This window comes from Castor canadensis, chromosome X (genome assembly GCF_047511655.1).
Source record: "Castor canadensis chromosome X, mCasCan1.hap1v2, whole genome shotgun sequence".
Taxonomy (NCBI): Eukaryota; Metazoa; Chordata; class Mammalia; order Rodentia; family Castoridae; genus Castor; species Castor canadensis.
Window position 1 is genome coordinate 51712170 of NC_133405.1, and position 25193 is coordinate 51737362.

At 38.8% G+C, this 25193-nt stretch overlaps 1 protein-coding gene and 1 non-coding gene across 3 annotated transcripts; one reads left to right on the top strand and one right to left on the bottom strand.

The window, feature by feature from the left end:
• Positions 1 to 407: 407 nt before the first annotated feature.
• Positions 408 to 515, bottom strand: LOC141420078 (U6 spliceosomal RNA). Its single transcript, XR_012444779.1, has one exon. It is a non-coding gene; the product is annotated as a U6 spliceosomal RNA (small nuclear RNA).
• A 17240-nt stretch (positions 516 to 17755) lies between these two features.
• On the top strand, positions 17756 to 23906 carry Tcp11x2 (t-complex 11 family, X-linked 2). Of its 2 annotated transcripts, none has more exons than XM_020151801.2 (7): positions 17756 to 17866; positions 18562 to 18782; positions 20610 to 20746; positions 21211 to 21428; positions 21529 to 21710; positions 22416 to 22579; positions 23524 to 23906. In XM_020151801.2, exons 1-7 carry the CDS (start codon positions 17771 to 17773, stop codon positions 23754 to 23756), a joined length of 1251 nt encoding a protein of 416 aa, XP_020007390.1. In that variant the 5' UTR covers positions 17756 to 17770; the 3' UTR covers positions 23757 to 23906. The 2 variants fall into 2 exon arrangements, with proteins under 2 accessions (XP_020007390.1, XP_073918818.1); XM_074062717.1 differs by having other exon boundaries at positions 17771 to 17866; positions 18592 to 18782.
• Positions 23907 to 25193: the final 1287 nt, after the last annotated feature.

A 25193-nucleotide genomic window follows, 5' to 3' on the forward strand; every position in this document is an offset into this window, starting at 1 on the left:
TGTCTATTCAGATCATTTACCCATTTTTAAATTAGATTACTCATTCTTTTGTTTTATGATATTTTGAGTTCTTTTATATATCCTGTATGTTAATCCTCTGTCAGATAAGTAACTGGAAAAGGTTTTCTCCCATTCTGGAGGTTGTCCCTTAACTCTTTTGATTGTTTCCTTTGCTGCGCAGAAGCATTTTTTAATTTGATGTAATCCCCCTTGTCTGTTTTTGCTTTTGTTTCCTATGCTTTTGGAGTCCATCCCTGAAAATCATTGTCTATACCAATATCTTGAAAAGTTCCTTCTATATTTTTTCTAGTAGTTTCAGAGTTTAGGGTCTTACATTAAGAGCTTTGCTCCATTTTGAGTTGATTTTCATACAGGGTAAGAGATATACATCAAGCTTTACCCTTTTGAAAAATATGTAATGTTTTATGAATTTGCATGTCATCCTTGCACAGAGGCCATAAAATTTCTTCTCAGTATCACTCCAGTTTTAGTATATGTGCTACCAAAGCGAGCACAAGCTTCACTCTTCCTATCACTGTTAAAGAGGTTGTCTTTTCTCCAATGCATGTTTTTGGCACCCTTGTTAAGAATCAGTAGGCTGTCAAGATGCCCCACTACCAATGAATGGATTAAGAAAATATGGTATTTATACACAATGGAATTTTACTTAGCCACAACTAAGAATGAAATTTTGTCATTCACAAGTAAATGGATGGAACTGGAGAATATCATCTTAAGCAAAATTAGCCAGGCTCAGAAGGCCAAAAATCACAAGTTCTCCCCCATGTGTGGATTATAAAACTAAAACAAATGCAGCAATATTATTGGACATGGGTCACACACTAAGAGGAGAGCATGTGTTTCCTTAGGGAAGGAAACCTAAAACTTGAGTGTGGTTGATGTGCTCACTATAGAGGAGCGAATGTAGTAATCTTAAACTGATAGAGGCCACTATGGGAAGGGGACCAGGAAGTAGTGAAGAGGTCTGGTAGAGATGAACCAATGTGGGTTGCAATACACAAGTGCATGGAAGCAACGCTAGCAAAAACACCATGTCTTTCTTATTTCCGCTTATGTTTTCTCTTCAACAAAATCGGAGAAGAAGAGGGCAGACACAAGTTCTGCCCAGAAGCATGGGGCAGGCGGGGGGAGGGGGTGTGCCCAAACAATGTATACACATGTAAGTAAATGTAAAAATGATAAAAAGAATAATATTTAAAAAAAGAATCAGTAGACTGTAAACATATAGATTTATTTCTTTGTTCTCTATTCTGTCCCATTGGTCTATGTGTCTTTTTTATGCTGATACACTGCTTTTATTACTGTGGCTCTGTAGTATGTCTTGAAATCAGGTATTTTGATGCCATCAGCTTTACTCTTTTTGCTCAAGATGGCTTTGGCTATTCAGGGTCTTTGTGCTTTCATATGAATTTCAGGATTGTTTTTCTATTTCTGTGAAGAATGTCATTGGTATTTTAATGGTCATTGCATTGAACCTATATGTTGCTTTGGGTAGTATGAATATTTAAAAATGTTATTTCTTCTAACACAAATATGGGAGGTCTTTTCACCTTTTAGTATTTTCTTTAATTTATTTTTTCAGGTTTATTTTTTTATTTTTTCATTTTTCTTTTATTATTCATATGTGCATACAAGGCTTGGTTCATTTCTCCCCCCTGCCCCCACCCCCTCCCTTACCACCCACTCCGCCCCCTCCCTCTCCCCCCACAATACCCAGCAGAAACTATTTTGCCCTTATTTCTAATTTTGTTGTAGAGAGAGTATAAGCAATAATAGGAAAGAACAAGGGTTTTTGCTGGTTGAAATAAGGATAGCTATGCAGGGCATTGACTCACATTGATTTCCTGTGCGTGGGTGTTACCACAGCAACTAAGAGATAGTATAGATAAATGGGACCTCATAAAACTAAAAAGCTTCTGTTCATCAAAAGAAATGGTCTCTAAACTGAAGAGAACACCCACAGAGTGGGAGAAAATATTTGCCAACTATACATCAGACAAAGGACTGATAACCAGAATATATAGGGAACTTAAAAAACTAAATTCTCCCAAAACTAATGAACCAATAAAGAAATGGGCAGGTGAACTAAACAGAACTTTCTCAAAAGAAGAAATTCAAATGGCCAGAAAACACATGAAAAAATGCTCACCATTTCTAGCAATAAAGGAAATGCAAATTAAAACCACGCTAAGATTCCACCTCACTTGAAAAATAATTTTCATTGTAGAGGCCTTTCACAGGCTAAGTTAAGTTTATTTCCAGCTATTTTTGAGGCTATTATGAGTGGAGTTGCTTTCATGATTTTTTTCTCAGCAAATTCATTATTGTTAACTAGAAGTTACTGAATTTTGTGTGTTGATTTTGTATCCCACAGCTTTACTGAATTTCTAAGTTCCAATAGTCTTTTGGTGGAGTCTTTAGCTTTTCTCTATGTAAAATTATACCATTTGCAGATAATTGGATTTACTACTTTCTTATTTGTATACCTTTTATTTCTTCTACTTCCCAACTGCTTTGATAACATTTCTGGTACTATATTGAATAAGAGCAGTGAGGGTAGGTGTCTTGTTTTTGATCTTAGAGGAAATGCTTTTAGTTTTTTTTTCCCCATTCGGTATGATGTTGGCTATGGGTTTGTCATATATGGCCTTTATTAAATTGAAGTTTGAGGTCCTTCTATATATAATTTGTTCAGGGCTTTTTATCATGAAGAAGTGTTAGATTTTGTCAAATACCTTTTCTGCATCTATTGAAATAATCATGCCATTTTTTGTTCTATTTATATAATACATTTACTAGTAAGAATATATTGAAACATCCATGGAATGAAACCACCTTCATCATGGTAGATGATCTTTTTGATGTGTTGTTGAATTCTACTTGTAAGTATTTTATTGAGCATTGTTTGCATCTATGTTCATCAGCTATATTCATCTATAGCTTTCTTTTTATTGTGCTGTTAAGTTTTTTTTTTCTTTTTTTGCAGCACCGGAGTTTGAACTCAGAGCCTCACACTTGGTAGGCAGGCAATCTTACCACTTGAGCCACCCCAAAAGTTTGATAGCAGGGTAATGCTGGGTTTATAGAATTAGCTTGGAAGGATTCATTCCCTTTAAATTCTTCCCTTTAAATGCTTGAGAAGCATTGGTGTTAGTTCTTTGAAAGTTTGGTTAAATTTAGCAGTGAAGCCATTATTCCTGGGCTTTCTTTGTTGGGAGACTTTATTTCTGATTCAATCCCACTACCTGTTATTGTTCTATTCAGGCTTTTAAAATATCCTCCTGGTTTAAATTTTGGAGGCCACACATGTCCATGAATTTGTCCATTTTGTCTATAGTTCCCAATTTTTTTAGCATATGGTTTTTATTTTTTGAGACAGGGTCTTGCTATATAGCCCAGGCTGGCCTGGAACTCACTTTGTTGCCCAGGCTGGTTTTGAACTTATGATCCTCATGCTTTTACCTCCCAAATCCTGGGATTACAGGCTTGTAACACCATGCCCAGAGATCCTTTGAATTTCTGTACTATCAGTTGTAATCTTTCCTTTTCAACCTTAATTTTATTTAATTGCATCTTGTCTCTTTTTTGGTTAGTCTAGCTAAAGGCTTGTAAATTTTGTTCATCTTTTCAAAGTACCAACTTTTTGTTTCATTGATTCTTTGTATTGTCCTTTTAGATTCTATTTCACTTATTCCTGCTCTGATCTTTATTATTTCTTTCCTTTTACTAATTCTATGTATGACTTGTTCTTTCTTTTCATTAGGTTGTGTATTTGAACTCTTTCTATAGTTTGATGTAGTCACTAACTGCTACAAACTTCCCACTTAGTACTGCTTTTGCTGTATCCCATAGGTTTGGCATGTTGTGTTTCCATTTTCCTTTGTTTCAATGAATTTTGGTTTTCCTTCTGATTTCCTCAATTACCCTCTGTTTGTTAAAAAGTATGTTGTTCAGTCTCCACTTATTTGCATAATTTCTAAAGTTTTTCTTGCTGTTGATTTCTAGTTTCATGCCATCGTTGTCAGAAAAGGTAGAGGATATGACATCAACATTTTTGTATTTGTTAGTGCATGTTTTGTGGCCCGTTTGATCTGTTCTAGAGAAAATTCCCATGCTAATGAAAAGGATGAGTATTCTGCAGGTGTTAGATGGAATGTTTTATAAATGTTCAGTAATTTAATTAGAGTGTAATATAAATCTGATGTTTCTTTGTTGATGTTTGTTTTTTAGTTTGGATGATTTATCCATTGGTGAGATTGGGGTGTTGAAAATCCCAACTATTACTGTGTGGCAGCCTCTCCATCACTTTATGTCTAATAATGCTTGTTTTATAAAATTGCATGCTTTTTATTAAGTAAATATAGATTTTTAATTATTAAATATTTTTGATTAATTGATCTCTTGATTATATTTTGACCTTTGAGTCTTCTTACTGTTTTTGTCTTATAGCCTATATTGTCAGACATAAGTATAGCTAATCCTACTTGTTTTCAGATTCCATTTGCTCAGAATATCAATTTCCATCCTTTTACTTTCAGTCTGTGTCATTACTGGTAAGATGAGTTTCTTATAGACAGGATATTGTTGCATCATGTTTTTAAAACCAGTTAGCCAGTCTGTCTTTTAATAGAATTAAGACCATTTATATTCAGAATTATTAATGAAAGGTGTGGACTTGTGCATGTCATTTTGTTGTCTATCTTCTAGTTGTTTCAAATATTTTTCTATTCCTCTCTTATTCATCTTTGTGTTTTAATAGTTTACTGTATTGATAATGTTTGATTCTTTTCTATTTCCCATTTGTATATCTACTCTTCTAGTGGGATTTATACTTTCACATGCTGTAATGATGATAGTTATTTTTTTTCCATGTCTGGGTACAGGACTCCCTTGAGCATCTTTTGTATTGTTGATCTGATGCTCATGAATAACCTTAGTTTTTACTTTTTTGGCAAGTCATTATTTTCCTTTGGTTCTAAAGAGTGGCCTTGCTGTGTACAATATTCTTGGTTGGCAGTTATTTTCTTTAAGGACTTGAGATACATTATCCCATGACCTCTTGTCTTATAATATTTCTGCTGAGAAATCTGCTGTTTATGTAATGGGGTTGGCCTTAAATGTGACTTCATGCTTTTGTCTTGAAGATTTAAAGTAATCTTTCTTCGTCCTGTACTTTTGAAAGTTTGATTACAACATGTGGTGGTGAGGATCTTTTCTGGTCATGTCTATTTGAAGTTTTATAGGCTTCCTTTATCTGGATGTCCGTGTCTTTCCCATGATTAGGGAAGATTTCTGCTATTAGTCTATTCAGCAGATTTTCTATGCCCTTAACCATTATTTCTTTCCCTTCAGATATGACAATGAGGCAGACATTTGCCCTTATAATGGTATCTCAAAAACCTCATATGCTCTTTTCATTCTTTCTTTTTGTTATTTGTGTCTAAATGTTATATTTTATAAGACCTTTCTTCATGATCCAATATCTTTCTTCTACTTGATCTACTCTGCTGTTGAGGCTATCAACTGAATATTTTAGAAAAAATTATTATGTTTATTTTTATTTATTATTGTTGTGGGGGTACATTGTGACATTTACAAAAGTTTTCAAAATATATCATCAACTGAATTTTAGAGCTCCTCTTTATCAAGATTTCTGAATTGGTTCTTTCCTCAAATCTCTTTTTGCCAAATTTTCATTCATATCCTGCATTGTCTCCCTAATTTCATTTAACTATTTTTATGTATTTACTTGGATCTCATTGAGCTTTTAAATAATCATTCTTTTGAATTCTTTTGTTGTTGTTTTTTTGAGACAGGTTTTCTTGTCTCAATGTACTCTAGTATAGTCTCAAATTCACTACGTAGCTCAGGATAGCCTTGAACTTGTGATCCCCCTGCCTCAGTCTTGCAAGTGCTTCAGTCTCCCAAGTGCTGGGCTTACAGATGTGTGCATTATCCATCAGAATTGTCATATTACCTTCTTTTTCATATTTCTTGTGTTCCTATGTTGAGATTTGTACATCTGGTGGGACAGATAACTCTTACACTTTTGAGGGATGGCCTTTTTTTTTGTCAGTACAGTGGTTTGAACTCAGGATCTTTGTGCAGAATTCAACCATTTGATCTATGCCTCTAGTCTTTTTCAACTAGGGTCTCATGCTTTTTTCCTAGGATGGCCTCAAACAAATCCTTTTACCTTCACCTCCCAAGTAATTAAGATTATATGCATGCACCACCATACCTGACTTGCTTTTGAGAAAGAATCTCACTAGCATTTTGCCTGGGCTGTCCTCAAACCACAATCCTATCTCTGCCTCACAAGTAGCTGGGATTATAGGAATGAAACACCATACCTTGCCTAGGGGATGACCTTCATAGTAAGTGGTTTTCTCCTGAAGATGCATTTTAGGATATCCGTTAGTGATGTAGTATTGAGTGAGTTTCCAACTGGGTATAATGTTACAGCTTCTTTATCTGAGATTAGTGAGTTTGGGCATAGTATGTACTGCATTGGTATCAGAAAGACTCACTCTTTCTTGGTTTCACAAGAGTGAGGAAACTCTAGCAGTTTAGGCAGGTGTGGTGTAGATCACAGGGTATGTGGGATGCACCCTGTAATGGAAATGCATCCTACAATGGGAAAAGGGGTGCCTATGATTTGATGTGGATTTCCTCAAGCACTGATGGATTGGACCTGTTACTTGAAATACCCTATGACACTGGCTGCTTCAGTAGTGGTGAGATGTCTGAAGCAATTGTCCTCTGATGAGTCAGTGGTACAGGGTCAGGTGCTTCATGAGGAGAGGTGGGAGCAAGACTGTCATCACCTCCTCTGTGGCACTCATACCCAATGTTGTCAGCAGTTGGTGATTAAACAAGGTGTGGAAGTAATCTATGCAGGGGACCCATGGAGGTATGGATGCCAGAAAAGTTGTGTTATTCTTCTCAGCTGCTACTGTGGGCATGCTCACCCAAGAGCAGGAACTCAGATACCTTCAAAGTATGTGTGCTGGTAGATGATACCTTGGGCAGGGTTTCCCTCTTATTTTTGCAGTTGTAGTAACCACTAGAGATCAGATCAAGCAGTAGTGGTCATGACTGGAGGCAGGCAAAATTCCTCTCAGATAAGTTGCCCACAGGAAAGAGTAGAGTAGAATGCAGCCCATACTGGGCTACATTTCTTTTTGGAGCTTCTTAGGGTGTGTACCCTGAGAGTGGTGCTTACAGGAGTGAGGGTGAGAAAAATGAGTCTGAGAAGGGGGAAAGTTTCTCTCTGTATCTTCTTAGGCTGGGTGCTTAAGTCAGGGCTACAGCCAGACTGGCATCATTGCTAGCAGCTTCCACAATGCATCACTGTGGGTGGGGAAGCAGTGGAAACTGAGAGGTTTTTTCTTCCACAATGCATCACTGTGGGTGGGGAAGCAGTGGAAACTGAGAGGTTTTTTCTCCACCTTCAGTTACAGGCATCTGTATGGTGCTGAGGAGATGTGATAGGAACATCTTGAACAACTGCCATCAGTCCTGGAATTGGCACAAAACACACATAATTGGCCATGTATCCAGTCTCAGAAGGCAGGTTCCTTAAACTTCTGGTTCTTGTGGATGATTCCCTGACATCCTTCTACATTTAAGCACCCATTCCCTACTATATATCACTGTCAGTGGGTTTGTATCATCATTGCCCCATTAAGCCATGTCTAGTTCATGAGGCAGTCACCCTCTGAGTCAGTACAGGCGAATGTCTGTGGGATCCCATAGCTGGTGATATTTAAGGGTCCTGACCCTTAAAGCAGTGAAAATTCAGACAACAGTCTCAAGATTTCTCTTAGCTATAGCACCCTGGTGCTTCACAGGTGATGAAATGAATTCTTTTTTGATGAGTCAGATTACTATGTAGATTTCAGGCTTCTTATCTATTTAGGCTATAAGCCTGCAGGCTGAAAAACTTTTCAGTAGCTAGGAGTGCCAGTATCTGAACTGACAGTGTTTTCTGGGACTCCCTTTCATCTTTACCCCATACAGAGAGAAGACTCTCTCACCCCTGGCTGTGAGCCAGGTGCAGGTAATAGAGTATTTTGTTTCTCTTGCTATACTGTATACCAGGTCTCTGGATTTTACAAGGTTTCTATTTTTCTCTTGTTTATTTTCAATGTTTTTCCATAGTCACCTCACTATGCAGCTGATACACACCCATTGCTTTGTTTTTTCTTTGTGAAGGAACAAATGAGTGATAGCTCCCTCTTTCAAACCATCTTACTGTTTTGACATTTCAAATGGAAGGTTTTGATATCAGTTTCATCTTGTGTTTTTCATAAGATGACTTCTGCACATGCCTGACTTCTCTGAGTTTCTAATGCTGTTGATGGGCAAAGAGTTCAGAAAACCTCAAATATGAAAATATTGAGTCAATCTCTGTAAGATTTGTTTCATGGATCTAAATTTGTAGGACTTACTTATCTGAATGAATCTCTGAATACAACAGAAATTTTATTTGTGTGGATTCCCTTTTGATGGCTGTTATGCACTTCTTCTAGAAAAACAACCTGAAGTATTTTCTGCTACAGAGCTGACAGAGACAGTTGATGAAGTTTCCAAACTGAGCATTTTTCATGAAATCACAGAAAAAGATCTCCACATTGAAGAGAACACTTTACCTCAAGACAGGTACAAACTCTTCTATTTTTTCTGTTTTACTTTTCCTGGCACAAGCAGCTTTTGATCATGTTTGAAGAATTTTATTAGCAAATTTAATTTTTGACTATTTTTAAATAGTCTCAATAAATAAAACACTGTAATCAGTATAATTATTAATTTAAAGTCTCAAATTATATTTAAGTAAGGAATAAGCCAATGCAATTATTGTCAAAGTGTTCATTTCAGGCTCTCAGTTAATGAAATACAGAGTGTATTTCAGATCTTTTCAGACAGACTTGGAAAATATAGCTCCTAGCATCTTCTCTTCTAATTTTCTATAGATGTATTCATGTGAATCTGTTTAATCTATTAGTAGTAGATTACTTTTTCTAATAGTGGTATTGCCTATTCTTCATGGGATAAAAGATTTCCGGGAACATTTCTGTATCATGATTAGCTTAATAGAGAAAAATAAGCTTAATTTTGGTTCATCTTAATTATATTGATATTGTAATACATAAATAAGAGTGATTCAGTAAGTATGAATTTATTGCCTCTATTGGATTAGTAATAGTTACATAGGTAACTTTTTCTGCCAGAATGTATTTTATATCATTTATATTTTCCACCTTGAGTGCTTGTTATTTTGCCACTTTGGGGATTCTGTTACTAAAACACCTTGCTCTGTCAGTAGCTCTCTTGATCTTTACACACATTAGATTTGTGCTAGCTAGTGCCAAAAGTGACCCATGCTAAGCACAACTTCAAGGACATCTTCACCAAAACATAGGTCTCCTAGCATCATCTTCATTGTAGTCATAGTTCCTTAAGTCCAAGTTAGATTTATTTTTCTGCTAGCAGTGGTGCTGAGAAAAGTCAAACTTAGACAGTGAAGGTATATTAAAGTAGCTAGAAGTCATGGTGATAGTGAGAGGTGAGTAAATGAAGTTGAAGCTTGAATTTCAAATTTGTTATTAGCAGCCTTCATCAATTACGAATATAAAATGTATACTGGAAAAAGGCTGAAATAGAGTTTGGAGTTATCCTTCATTAATAATTGACAACTGGTTTTATACACTTGGGATTGTAAACTGATATTAATTATACCCATAGAACCAGAAATCCCATTGTCATACATTCATTTAACAAACTTTTTCTTGAGTACTTAGTAGGTGAAGGGTAGAATGTTGAATACTGAGTATGATGTAAGTAAGTAATATCTTTGCCATCAAGAAGCTTCTGTAGAGGAGACAGTCAAATAGCTACTGTGAAGAGGGATAATCGTTCTGTTATATATAGTCAATTTGAGCCTTTGGGTATGAGTAGATACTTTTCAGGTGGTCTAGAGAGAAGAGTGAAAGTTTCTTCAGAGGCATAGAAAGGTGGAAAGCAATTACATAGTCACTATAAGTAGATTGTTATTTTTGGAGTATAAGGTGTTAGGAGGATGGAGGAGGTAAAGTAGGGCAGGTGGCAGAATAGGATCATGAAGGGTCACAGATGTTAGGAAAAATGCCACTCACAAAGAAAGCTCATGAGAAAAGTCTCATGTCCATAGAGCAAAGTTTAATGGCAGGCCTAAACTGCCAGGCTGGCCAGGGAAAAGATGGCACAGCAGTGATTCTGGGCCAGGCGTGGCTTTTATAGAAGGAGGAAGTTAAGGAAGTTAGTGCATGTGTGGTAGTCTCTGGTATTGGTGGAGCTGTCTTAGAGTGCAGGAATTTTTGTTAAGGGCAGGGCTGTCCTTGGAAGTTTCTCAAGTGAGGTCTGAGGATAAAATGGCCACCAATTTATAAATGGCGATATTATTGTTCTATCATTTCCCCATTTTTTCTTTAATAATGATGAGGGTAGGGGCTGAGGATCAGGAATTAGGGTGAAGCATCGGTCTCTTTAGCTGCTTCCTGCTGGCAGGGGGTGCTGTATGGGGCAAGATCCTCAGACTCCTGTGGTGTCTGGGTAGGTTGATATCCCTGGAGGTACAACTGGTTAAATTTTTGATTAGCAATAGCAGACATGTAGTATGATACAAGGGATGAAGCTTAAGAATAGGAGTGAGGTTAGCCTGGCTCAAAAAACCAAAAATCGTATGTTCTCCCTCATATGTGGACATTAGATCAAGGGCAAACACAACAAGGGGATTGGACTATGAGCACATGATAAAAGTGAGAGCACACAAGGGAGGGGTGAGGATAGGTAAGACACCTAAAAAACTAGCTAGCATTTGTTGCCCTTAATGCAGAGAAACTAAAGCAGATACCTTAAAGCAACTGAGGCCAATAGGAAAAGGGGAACAGGTACTAGAGAAAAGGTTAGATCAAAAAGAATTAACCTAGAAGGTAACACCCATGCACAGGAAATCAATGTGAGTCAATGCCCTGTATAGCTATCCTTATCTCAACCAGCAAAAACCCTTGTTCCTTCCTATTATTGCTTATACTCTCTCTACAACAAAATTAGAAATAAGGGCAAAATAGTTTCTGCTGGGTATTGGGGGGGGAGAGGGAGGGGGCGGAGTGGGTGGTAAGGGAGGGGGTGGGGGCAGGGGGGAGAAATGAACCAAGCCTTGTATGCACATATGAATAATAAAAGAAAAATGAAAAAAAAAAGAATAGGAGAGCAAGAAACATAAGTATTAGGATGGGCATTAGCCAGGAGAACCACTGTGAAATGTTCCCTAAACAATTTCAAGGGTCCTCCAATTCCCTCCTCTGTTTTTTTTTAACTGTTCCTTGAGAGGTGCCACCACTGGGGGATCCCATTGTGTTTGACAACAGTGGGTGTTGTGAGAATGACCAGATGAGGGCTGGTCCACCGAAGTCCCAATGGAGAGGGTAGAAGATCCTTTACGAGAACAAGATCCCCTGGTTTAACAGAAATTGTTATAGGATGGGGCAGGATCTGGTCTGCTCATATGTATATGCTCTCTGAGAAGTTCCCTGAGAAGGTTAAGATAAAGCAGGTAGTCAGCCAGAGGAGCAGAGTCTGTTGGAGGCAAGTTTTCTAAGAGAAATGGGTGGCCATACATTATTTAAGACCCAAATAGGAAATTAGGAGAAACATAAAAAGGTGTCTGCTAAGGGACTGCACACCTAGGAATACAGATTCTGCAAAATCCTTTAACTCCCAAGAAAGCTGTAAGCTGCCTTATGGTATGGGGGAGAGGGAAACGGAAGATTGGGTTGATGCACTCATGACTCAGGGAGTGAGTCTGTCCCTTTAAGACCACACCTAGGTAGGTGACCTGTGGGAGGCAGGGGCTGTCAGGATTTAGGTTAAATGTAACACTGTTGGATAAAAGAGAGCTCTAGTTCATTTTGTATATAATTTTGTAAATATTTGTACCATATTTAGATAAAGTATAGACACAACACTGTTACAAGGTGGCCATTTAAGACACATAAGCAAATATGTAAATGAACTCTGATGTAATAGTACTTAAAGCTTGACAAGATCAGCAGAAAACACAAATAATTTCTTTGATAAAATCTTTATCTGTAACGGTTTTTTGTAGATGTTACTCAGAGCAGAACAATATTAAGATAACCTTGTTATTTTATAGACATAGAGAATTTGATTTTAGTTTGACATGACCCTAAAAATCTTTTAGGCAACTCTTAGATTATGCTCAACTTTAACTTTATTACACACCGAAGCTTTTTATTATACACTTTTAATACTTACCCAGACCTTTATATAACACACTAAACCCTTTGATGGCTTGTCTTTATCCCTCCTATTTGAAACAATCTTTAGGACAAACCCTTCTTTACAAAATCCTTTCTCATCTAAAAGCATTCCTTTTTCCTTTAACTTCTCAAAAAATACATTCACTACCTATGTATATCCTTTCTAGCTGTTTACTTTGTAACTTGTATTTTAAAATTAACTTTTATAAGAATTTTAAATTTATTATATGGGCTGGAGCAACTAATTAGTAGCCCTTGTTTTTCTTTTTTTTTTTTAAGGAATTTATGATAGGCATAAGGCCTCATTGTTCCTCAGGCTTGAGGGGATATTGTTTTGGGTGTGGAAACTGTGAGGGATTTTTGAGTTTTATTTGAATAGAGAGGGCCATCCAGGCTTGCCCTACATTTACCCCATCAGTCCACATTGTGGAATCTATTTGTTCCTGAAGGAGGGGGCAGCAGAGATAGCTGCCTAGGGGAGGAGAATTTGAGCTTTTAATTGAGATAGTAAATCCCGTGCCAGCAGGGACACTGGAGTTTTTGGTACTATGAGGAAAGAGTGACAGAAGAGGAGGTCCCCCCAAGAGCAGGCCAGAGGCCAAGTAAAGTAGTGCTCTAGGGGCTGGCCAGATTTACCCCAAATGATAACTTTTGTCATTAGACTTGGGGCCAGGAGAGAAAGGTAAAACAGAGAAATGAGCTCCACTGTCTAGCAGGAAAACGATCTTTTGTTTTTCTGCCATCATGGCTACCCTGAGGCTCTTCCACATTGATGCCAAGAACTGGAGTGTGGACAGGGGACCAGGACCATCAATCCATAGGAGTTGGCACCTTGCCTTCCATCTGGAGGCAGGGGCACTTAGACCTCCAGTGGTTACCTTTGCAGATAGGGCAGGATCCCAGTTGGGTGTGGGGCTGTCTCCCATGCTGTCCCCCTTTTTGAGCATCCTCTGCAGAAGTGCCCCTCCTGTCCACCATGGTAGCAAGTTCAGGATGCAGGCCCCAGTCAGGTGGGGCCCTCTCTGAGAGCAGCAATGAGGCCATGGTGTCTCTTATCTTTTTCTCTCCTTTTAGTAAGGTCCTGGACATACAGACATAGCTATAAATATAGACATTGCTAGCTGTATTATTTGGTTCAATGACTTTTCTCCTTCAGCCACAGACTTTGAGTTTTTTATGAATATCTGGGGCTGACTGTGTTAGAAATTTATCTTTGAGGAGAACCTCTCTCACCTGTGACTCTGGGTCCACTGTGGTATGCTTTTTGATAGCATCCTTATGATGCTGCAGAAAGGTAAGGGGATTTTCTTCAGAGCGTTGCTGTAAAGCAAAGTTGTTATTTTACATTGACACCTGATACTCTGAAGAGCAGGTCTCTGAACTGTTCTGGGCCTCAGTTTCCTCACTTGAAGAATGAGGGATCTGGTCTAGGTTAAACTACTTTCTTCCACAATGAGATGGCTGAAGTGACATTAACACCACTTATCTTTCCTAACATTTTTTTTTTATTTAGTAATGTTGAGGAATTGAACCCAGGGCTTTGCATATGCTGGACAGACATTCTCCCACTGAGCTACTTCCTCAGCCCCAAATATCTTTTTTTTTTCTTTGGCTGTACTGGATTTGAACACAGGGCTTTATGCCTGCAAAATGGCACTCTACTGCTTGAGCCATATCACCAGCCCCTTTTAGTGTGGATCTTTCAAGGGGACTGCCTGTGCTCCTGTAGGTAGGCACATTTATTCCCTTATTTCCAGGTGCCACTAGTATTGGGGCTCATTGTAAATGGTAATCATTTCCAGCCTGAGTGGCCTGGACCAGAACCCATTGTTTTTCTAATGAGAAAAGAGTCTGGTCTAGTAGAAGCATAATATCCTTTCATGTCAGTTGAAAGGTTTGGATTACAAAGATAAAGGCTTGAATGTATTTTTATGGGCATCAGTATAGCTGTCCAGATGTTTTTAAATTTCCTTTAGATCTGATAATGGAAGAGGACATAAGACTTGCCCTCTTCCTACCATTACCTGTTGAAGGGGGAAGCACCCATTAGGAGGTTCTGAATATTAGGGTGGCTTAGAAGATAGAAATTTGTATAGGGGACCTTAGTTCATTTTTTTCCCTTTTATAGAAAAGGTCTAATTAGAGTATGGTATTGTAATTTAAAGAACCCTGTGAAGGCCACTTCTCTTGGTATACAGAGGCCAGGCCTCAGTACAAAACTTTCAACATCTACAAGCCAGAAGACTGAAAGGTGCAGATCCCATCTAGAAAGAACAAAACGTTAGGATCCTGTCTTTTAGCTAACAGCAGGCAGCCTCTTTAGTAAAGGCTACTTTTTAAACAAAGGAATAAGTCACCCGTAAAGTTAGAGAGAGGCATTTAGAGGGCATCCTGGGCCAATAACAGTACCATATGGGACAGCTAGTGTTAATATTTGGAGGGAAAAATTTATAGTGAGGCTGAAAGTACAGAAAATTTTAAATGAGAAGTTTATTACACTAATGTCCATTTTGTTATTTTTGGGACTATAACCTTGAGCTAGCAATTGGCTTACAGCCATGTGTGGCTGCTGGCCTAGGATGTGTGTTGGGTTGGCCTATGGATTCTCTTAGCTTTGGCAGGCATTCCTGCTGTGAATGAGCATGCCTATTTGCTTTCCCTCCTCCCCTTGTGGGGGCAGAGTTAGGGCATTAGCATGGCAGCTGCAGTTTTTTTGTAAGCGCATTTGCCTAGCAGCTGATTTAAAGTTACTTTAGACTGAGGGGCCTGGCAAACTAGTTGGAATAACTTAAGTCATAAAGTACCATACTACAAGTTTTTCATGGGAGGCAGGGTCCCAGTAAGCCCAGGGAGGGGAAGGCAGACAGAGACAAAGGATATGTGGTGAGACCATGGAGGAAGTGGAAAAGGTGTCCTGACATCTTAGGTAAGGGAAGGGATGGCAGAGCCTGGAGGCATGACACACGCCTGAGGGATTAGCCATCACCTGTGCCTTTAGGTCACTACCATTGACTGGTACTGGAACACTTTCAGCAACATGAAACCTCCACTCTCTTGTCGCTGTCTCAGGAAAAAAGGGGCATTAGACAGGGTTGGGGGAAAGAGAAGCAGTTGTCAGATGCCATAATTAAACAGGACTCCCCCAACATAGCATGAGGTGTACCCAAATAAACCCCGGGGTTGGTCTTAGCCCACAGGGAGGGAGCATGAGCTCTCCCAGAGCTGGAATTGCCTTGTGGCCAGAGTTGTCAAGGAGTGGCTGGTTTAACACCATGATGGGAAAGTCCCTCAGGAAGATAGGAAGAGACAAGCAGCTTGAGTAGCGCAAGAAGTCTGCTTACATGGGGAAGGAGGAGGTTCGGGAGAGGATTTGGTTCATTTAGAAGCTGGTTTAGAGGCTAATAGAACCTGCACAGGGGAATAGGAAGTACAGAGGGAGGGTTTGGTGCGGAGATAGGAAAAGGATTGGGCATAGGGAAGTTCCTTCCATTTACCAGTGCACTCAGAGAAACTGTATAAATCCCTTAAAATATTGGGATCAAAAGTGCCATTAAGTGGCCATTTGGAGGCATTGTCTAATGGGTATTGGGGCCATGCCTGATTACAGAGAAAAATGAGCTCTCATGGCTTAAGATCAGGCCTTAGGTGGAGGGGCCCAAGGTTGGCCAGGAGAATCTGAAGGAATTTGGGATGGTCCAACTCCCATGGTGAGACCTGACCTGAGGAGAGATATGGTAGGCGTCCCTGAAATACCAGGTCCTCAGGAGAGAGAGAGAGAGATGTGGAGTACCCAGAGGGAAAGTCTTCACCAGGGAGGTCCACAGTCCCTAGTGGGGAACCCGGTTCCCAGGGATGGGAGTGAGCCGAGACCTAGCACTAGGATTTCAAGGAAATGAGAGAGAGATCGCTGCTCTGTGTGCAATAAGGACTCACCGAGAGAGAGGACCTTGAGGGAAGATTGACTGGTGGTGGATGGCAACTGGAGGAGCGCTGGGGCAGAGGAATTTCCCTGTGAGCTGTAAGGGAGTGGCATTTTCTAGGATAGGGGGTTCTGGCAAAGCCGCTCAAATCCTGGAGGAAGGGAATGGGAGTTGAGAGAGAGAGAGCGGGATGGGGTTGGGGGGCCGGGAAAGCAAGGTCAGTGCCAAGAGTGCACCCTGATCTGAGTCACGGCACCAAATATTAGGAAAAACGTCACTCACGAGAAAAGTCTCACATCCATAGAGCAAAGTTTAATGGCAGGCCCAAACTGCCAGCCTGGCCGGGGAAAAGATGGCGCAGCAGCAATTCTGGGCCAGGCGTGGCCTTTATAGAAGGGGGAGGTTAAAGAAGTTAACACATGCATGGGAGTCTCTGGTAGGGGTGAGGCTGTCTTAGAACATGGGAATTTCTGTTAAGAGCAGGGCTGTCCTTGGAAGTTTCTCAAGTGAGGTCTGAGGATAAAATGGCCACCGATTTATAAATTGTGACATTATTGTTCTAGCAACAGAGACCATGTATCTTGTTGGTGTTAGGGAGCTCCTGAAGGACTTTCAATGAGCATGCTATCATGATCAAATTCATATCTTAGGAAAATCATCTGTTTTAGCAAGGATATATGGCATTGTAGGGGTAAGACTTTGTGGATAAGACTATTGCAATAGTTCAAGTAGGAGATGATGGTAGGTGTGATAGGTTCTAGAGATACTTAGGAAACAGAGTCTGTGGAATTTGGTGACCAAGTATATAGAAGGCATGAGGGGAAAGTAATTAAGAAAGCCTCTAGTGCATAACAGATAGATAATACTTGGTGACCTCTTATAAGGTAGATTGATGTGTATGGGCAGGAACTTTGACTTTTTGCTTCATTTATTTTTGTATTGATTACATTTTTAAAGGAAACTTGTACTTTTGTTTTTAAAAAATATATTTTTAGAGATAAAAGCTGAGCCTTCTGTTTGCAAGACCTAGTATAAATGAAGAACAGGCTTGAGGGGGAAAATAATAAGTTCCATTTGGGGCTTGCTAAGTCTAAAGTGTCTGGAAGACTTTCAATGTTATCAACATGCAAAGTCCTTCCCCAGAAAGGGAAGGCCTGAAGGAAAAAAAGATTGCCTAGTTCAAAGGTTTAAGCATATGGAAATGGAAACTAAGTCACACATCTAAGCAACCTGCAGGTCCAGGGTCAGAACTCAGGGTGTCAATCCCTAGTTTATGGTTCTCCTATTGCGTGGGAAAAGCTCTGGAACCATGAAGTGCCCTTCTGAGAGGATTTGACCAATGCTTTTGCACCTGAGACTAACTTCCATTTATTTAACCTTTCTTAAGTCTAAACATAGTTTCTTCTGGTCTGTCAATTTAATGGATTTTCATGATTTTAATGCTGTTTGAGAGCAATTTTCTCATTTTACTTTCTTAATAGTCAGGATAGCAGGCTTGTGGAGAAAATGTACAATGCTTTCTGGGATCATCTGAAAGAGCAGCTATCAAGTACTCCTCCCGACTTCACTTGTATTCTTGAACTAATAAAAAATGTTAAGGAGGTGAGTAATCAACCTTTTATTTCTCGATAGGAAGTTCCTGGGCATTCTAGACCCTTGGATTTTTGATGGCTACTAATATCCTAAGAAGCATACTTTCTGAAAATAGGTAATATAAAGTGGCTTCCATTTTATTTGTATAACATGAAGCCTAAGAGTTAGGATATTACTATGATGAATACAATATTTCATTCAATCAAACAAATTTCCGCTGAATTTATGTGTTCCAGAAGCACAGAGGTGAAAAAGAGCTTTGCTCACACAGAATTTACACTTTTGAGTTAAAAGGCTATTTTAAGTGACCCTTTAATGATCCTTTGCTTACTTCATCCTTGCCCTTTGGAGTAAAACAATAAAAAATGCCCTTATCACTTACTAAGAATGCCTCATCACCTTTTGTGGTATGTATTTTTATATTTATTATATCATAAACTCCTTTTATCACATTCTTGTTTTAATTCATGTTTATCTCATTACTTTGAAAATAATAACTATTGTTATAAAGTTTCCCAAAGAAACCTTGAATTGTAGTTGTCCTCTAAACAGAAAGAAATAATACTATGAGAAATTTAGAGATCTGTTTTCCTGACCTCTAGAAGACTTAGCCTGGGATGCCTTTAGTTTAAGAGCATTGTTCACTGGAGAAAGTTCAGTATCCTAAAGAGAATTTAACTCCTTTCATTTCCTTTTCTGGGCAGATCTTGCTATCGCTGCTATTACCACGCCAGAACCGTCTAAAAAATGAGATTGAAGAAACTCTGGACATGGATCTCCTCAGGCAGGAAACAGAGCATGGAGCTCTGAATGTTTCTCATCTTTCTAACTACATTGTCAATTTGATGGCCCTGCTGTGTGCACCAGTTCGAGATGAAGCAGTGCATAAACTAGAGAACATTAAAGATCCAGTGCAGTTACTGAGGTAAGAATTTAGACATGCTGTTTTTCTCTACTTTCTGTTGCTAATAATACAACCCCAGAGCCTGGGTAAGTTAAAAAGTTTATTTTGATTCCTGTTCAAGGTTCAAGGTTCAAGTATGAGAGGCTGCATATAATGATGGCCTTCTTGCTGCCAAAGTCTCAAGGTGGTGCAGGGCACCATGTGGTGAAAGACAGAGTACATGTAGGTGTCCTAGTCTCTTTTTCTTTCTTATAAAAGCACTAATATTCAATCATGGTATCTCCACTCTGATGATTTTATATAATCCTAATCATCTTTTAAAAGTCTCACCTGTAAACACCATAGTTGGATTAAGTTTCTACCCTCTTAATGCCACCTCTGTGGCAGGTTTCTGCCTGGACCCACAGGATGTCAGATACATCTTTTGAAATCTAGGCTGAGGCCACTATGACCTCATAGCCCATACATTCCGTGTGCTTTCAGAATCAGCAACATGTGAATACTGACAAGGCTTACCAGTTGTGTTCCCTGGACTGGGGGCCTGAGTCACACCTGGGCCTATTCTAGCCACAGCTATGGTGGCTGAGGGGTACTATGCTGAAATTCAGGGACCAGTTACCCAGAATAGCCCTGAGCAGCAAATGTTATGGCCCTGTGGGCATGTCTCTGTAAACCTTGCACTCGGTGTTCTGGCTTGCCCTGAAGATCTCTAAAATTCACTTGGAGTCATTTTCTCATTGTCTTAATTACACTTGACTACCTTCTATCTATACTAATCTCTTTAGAAAAGGGTCTCTTGGCTACACCTTTATTTTGCTCTCCCAAAGAGGCATTTTTAGTATTTACATGGCCACACTAAAATTTAAAAAATTTTTCTGCTCTGCTTCCCTTTTCTTTATAAATTCCATCTGTAAATCATTCCTCTCCTTTCATGTCTTACTATATATGGTTAAAAGTAACAACACAACTCTGTCATTATTTTGCTTAGAAATTTCTTCTGTTCATTACTTTAAAAGCCTGCCTTCCATAAAGCCCTTGGTCATGGACACAGTTCATCCAAGTTCTTTGACAGGATGACCTCTACTCCAGTTTCCAATAAGATATTCCTCATTTCTATCTGAGATTTCATGGGATCAGACTTTGCCGTACACATTTCTACCACCATTCTGATTACAATCACTTAAGTACTGTCTAAGAAGATCAAACTTTTATTACAACTATTTTCTTCTGAGCCTTCACCTGAATCATTCTTAATGGTACATTCATGGTAATACAGTACAGGCTTTGTCTAGCTTACTCCTCAAAACTCTTCTAGCCTTTGCCCATTATTTAGTTCCAAAGCTGCTCTCACATTTTCAGGTATTTGTTATAGCAACATCCCTCATCCTCAGTACCAGTTTTCTGACTTAGTCTGTTTTGTTTTACTGTAACAGAAGACACAAGACTAGGTAATTTATAAAATATGGACTTATTTCTTATAGTTCTGGAGGCTGGCACATCTAATACATAGTGACTGCATTTGGTAAGGGCATTCTTACCACATTATAACATGATGGAAAGCATGATATGGCAAAATAGAACAACAGATTTAATTCATAGCTTCAGGCCCATTCATTCACTCATGAGGGTGAATCCTTCATGACCTAAACACTTCCCTTTAAGCCCACCTCCAAACACTGCTGCATTGAAGATTAAGTTTTCAGCACATTCTTTAGGGGGACACATTCAAACATTCCAAATTGTAAATTGAAGTAGGACTAACTCTAAAATACTGTGATTTTGATTCCTTCCTTGAGTTCAACTAAATTTCCTTTCATAGTGTAAATACTCTGTTTATTTCTAAAACAGGAGCATCTTCCATGTTCTGGGCCTGATGAAAATGGACATGGTGAACTATACTATCAAGAACCTTCAACCCTACCTGCAGGAAAATTCTGTCCAGTATGAACGAGCTAAATTCCAGGAACTCCTTGACAAGCAGCCAAGTATGTTTAAAATTTAAGAGCATTAAAAGGGAAAATATGACCTTGGATCTGCTTTTTCATAGTGGTTTTTAATTTTTTGAATAGAAAATTTCTTCCTTGGTCAGGAGTACAGAGAAGCCAGGCACTGGTGGTCCACACCTATAATCCTAGTTACTCAGGAGAATCGTGGTTTGAAGCCAGCCCAGGCAAATAGTTCACGAGACCCTATCTTGAAAATACCCAACACCGAAAAAGGTCTGGCAGAGTGGCTCAAGTGTTAAAGCATCTGTCTAGCCAGTGTGAGGCCCTGAGTTCAAACTCCAATACTGCTAAAAAAACAAAAAACAAACAACAAAAAAAAGTAAGGAAGGAAGCATTTCGCTAAAACTTGACCTGAAAAATCATTTATTCACTAAGAATGTATCTCAAAGTCTTAGTCTTCAAGCTTTGAAGTTTGAAGATACATGTTACATTTTTTGTCATAGATTTTCTTGATTGCACCACAAAATGGCTAAACAAAGCAGTCATAGATCTCACTACATCATTTCCGAGTTCTGACTCTCCCAGCTCCTCCTCCAGCATAGCATATCCATCTTCAGATCAGGAAGCTAACAATTCAGAGCCTCCTAGTCTCACAATGGTGCTCTACCAAGCCTACCTGAATGTCCTTCTCTGGGATCATACAAATGAAGAATTTCCTGAGGTAGGAATGTGTGTTGGGGCATTGCCTTGTATTGCTTTGTATTCAGTGCTTCCATTAGAACCCTCTTTTCCTGACTGCTTGTTCTTCCCTGCCTAATCAGACTCTTTTGATGGACAGAATTCGGCTTCAGAAGTTGAAGTCCAAGTTGAACCACTTAACTATCCTGGCCTCAGTTCTGCTAGTGGCTAGAAGTTTCTCTGGTAGTGTTTTATTCAGCTCACCTAAATTTGTCGATAAACTGAGATGCATCACCAAGACCCTGACAGAGGAATTTAACTCCAAGTATGTTTTATAGATTTTTCTTAGAGTGGAAAATAATGTTGTATTTGGGACATAGGTAATATAATACTCTTATTCTTCATTAAGACCCATACAAAAGCCTTTGGAAACCAGTTCTAAAGATTTTTGGTATTTTTGATAGGTTGTATTGAGGCTTGGGGTAGAGAAAAATACAACTTTTTCCAAAGGAAAAAGTGTGGAGGCTAGTTTGCTGCAAATATTTACTAAGTTTCATAAAACGAGTCATTCTATTCTTGGTTGGGTGACAGTGGATTTGTGGTATGCTCACCAAGAAGTTTGGTCAGTAATATTGATTCATCATTCACTGCATATAGGGATATAATACAGAAATAAAATAGAAGTTCAAGCTTCTTAATATATTTATAATTTAATTGGCAAAGTAGGAAAAAGATCTATGAAAAATATCCAAGAACATGTTAAAACAATACTTAAAGAAGTTTACAAGGACTAAGGAATACTGAGTGGAACAAAACCCTTGCCCAGTTAATCTTATTTCCTTTGAAGCTGGCATGTGGCACTCTATGTATGAACTATTTGGTACCTTGAAGATAACAATGAAAGTATTTTTGTATGCCCACTGGCTTGTGCTATTATTGGTGGGGGGTTGGCTAGAATTCTCCCTTGAGTGGTTTAGTGGGCCTAGCTTTGCTATGGGACTTCCTATGTTTTCCATCCTTTACTATCTAGGCCTGAAGAGGCTATGTTGAATGTGAGTGAACAAGTGTCTCAGGAAATCTATCAAGGCCTCAAGGACATGGGTCTCACTGCTCTGAGCAATGAAAGCAAGGCATCGCTTATAGGCCAGCTCCGGAACATTGCCAAGAAAGAGAACTGCATTCGTACCATTATTGGTGAGAATCCCTATGGTAGTGGTGGGAAAAAGCAACAATAATATGTGGGATAGGCAGGTAGACTCTGATCTGAAATGAGTTACTGAACCATTTAAAAATGGAAAAAAATCATTTGAGACCTATTTTAGCTTTAGTTTTCTCATCTATAATATGCAGGTTTGAAATGGATCTCTTTCAGTTTGAAGAATGAATATTTAGTTTTATATATCTTGGATACACACCCTACATATATAATTGAAAGGTGTAGGATATTGTTCATCAACCCTACTAATTCATACCTAGTCATTTGCTAATGACAGTTCAAGATCTGTGTTAGAAAACTCTGTCTTTATTCCATGCTTTAAGCTGCTCCTCTCCATGGGATTGATGCTGAGTTAGACTACATAACATGTTCCATCATGAAATGGAAGTAATAAACTTGACCAGCTTGCTTGTAACTTCAATTATCATATAGTTTAGTTTAGATATATGGGTCTGAACTTAATGTACTGGCTTTAACATGTGCCCTTAGAATTTCAGGTACAATGCCTAGGATCTTCTTGTTACTTCTTGTGCACACTAACATCTTATTTATAGATATGTAAAGTAAGCTTATGAACAGCCCCAAATTTACTGGCTCACTATCTTTTAATTAATTAATTAATTTTGCAATGTTGAGGATCAAACCCAGAGCCTTGCATATGCTAGGCAAGTGCTTTACCACTCAGCTACACCTGTAGCCCTAGCTCACCATCTTTTCATAATGCATTATTTTTAGGAGTTTGGTGGTATTTCTGTCTCCAAAACAGAACTTAACAAAAATCTTATTTATATGGTTTATGAAAATGAGTGAATAGGTCACTGAGAAACTCAGTTAACTTAAGACTGTGGTGAGCAGAAAGTGCATTGTGAATTTCTTCTGAATTCTCTTCATTACCCTTCTCATTGTTTTACTCTGTCCACAGAACAGCGGATCCATTTGTTTCTCAAATGCTGTTTGGTTCGTGGCATGAGGGAGTCTCTGCTAGACTTCCCTGGAGGCCTTCCTTTCATTGAAGGGGAGTTGGCAGAACTAGGCTGGAAATTTGTCAGTCTGATGCATCACAATGAGCATATCTTTACTCCATACTATGCTGAGGTCCTAAAAAATGTCATCTCTCCAGTTCAGCTACAAGAAACAGAAGCAAAGCCTATCTGATAGTGCTGGTCCCTAATCATGGCAACAGGGACCCAGAAGAGTGGGCTCAGCATGTTCCTGGGAAGACACCACCTATAGCCAGCAAATCAGGCAGTCCTCTTCCTCATTACAACCAGGACATAGTTGTAGTGGTCAACCATACAAACACCACGTGGCCCAATCCCCTCCATTAATAAATTTCTGAGCTGCAAGAAATCTTTAGTTACTTCTGTGCTATAGCTGAAACCAGGTCTGTGCTCTCATTCCCTGTCTAGCTGAGAAGTCAGTGAACCCCTAGTTTTCCTTTCACAGACTGACCACTTTTCAGTTTGTTGCCTTGAGCAACCATCAAGACATCAGATGCTGGCATTATTTTCTTCAGAGGAAAATCATTTCCTTGAGGCCTAATGAAAACTTTGTGGGATTATCCAGCGTGTGAATATAAGGGTTTCTGAATTCAGAAACTCACTGAAGTACAGATGAAGAGAGGAGGTAGATTCTCATTTCCAGTACCAAATTTCCCTATAAATTCAAAGAATGTAGTGATAGTAGAAGTCCCACCTGATGGTTTGGCATGTGGTTTGAAGCAGTATAAAAACTGGGGGCCAGGTGAAAGTTGCTGTGCTGAAGACAGGTTTCAACCTTCTTAAGATTTATCTCTTTCAAGTGATCCTACAGGTCAGGCTTTGGAGCCTTAGAAACATCAAATGTAAGCAGTTAGATCAGAGACTGACTTGTCTTAAGTTCATACCTATTCCTGTTCTATAATGGAATGAATCTGCTTCCATATCTCTTGGCTTAGAAAACCTCATTCTTGATAAAGTAATGTGAGTATTCAAGGCTAGGGCAACCACCATGCTTTTTTCCACTTCTAACTGAGATTCTAACTGAGATTCTAATTGGCTCAGTTAGCATCACAAATGACAAATGCTCTAGTTTCACAAAGACTTGGGCTTATTTTTTGAGATTGTAGAGATTCATTTAATCATTCTTCGGCAAGGAAAAGCAGACCAACAGTAATATAAGAAATCAGGAAAAAACAAGATTTGGAATTAGGACTTCTTTAGAATGGACAATGGAAAATAGTGTCTCACTTGTAGAATATCAGAGTGAATGAAAAAATGTCCTTACCTTATCAGAGGATGGTAGGATCTGAATATAATTTTCTTTATCCAATAAAAAGGACAGATGCAATTTGGTTCTGTTAGTCCCAGGGTCGCCTCCTAATTGATTTCCCCAGAAGATAGATTCCAGATGGGTGATAAAGCTAGTTGAACAGAGTGACACATTTTTTATTGGGATGGAACATTAGTACATTTTTATGGAGTACATTATGGTGATTAAATACATGTATACAAAGTGTAATAATCAAATCAGAGCAATTAGCATTTACATCTCTTCAAACATCACTTTTATATGTTGAGAATGGCATACTCTTAGTCATTTTGAAATATATCA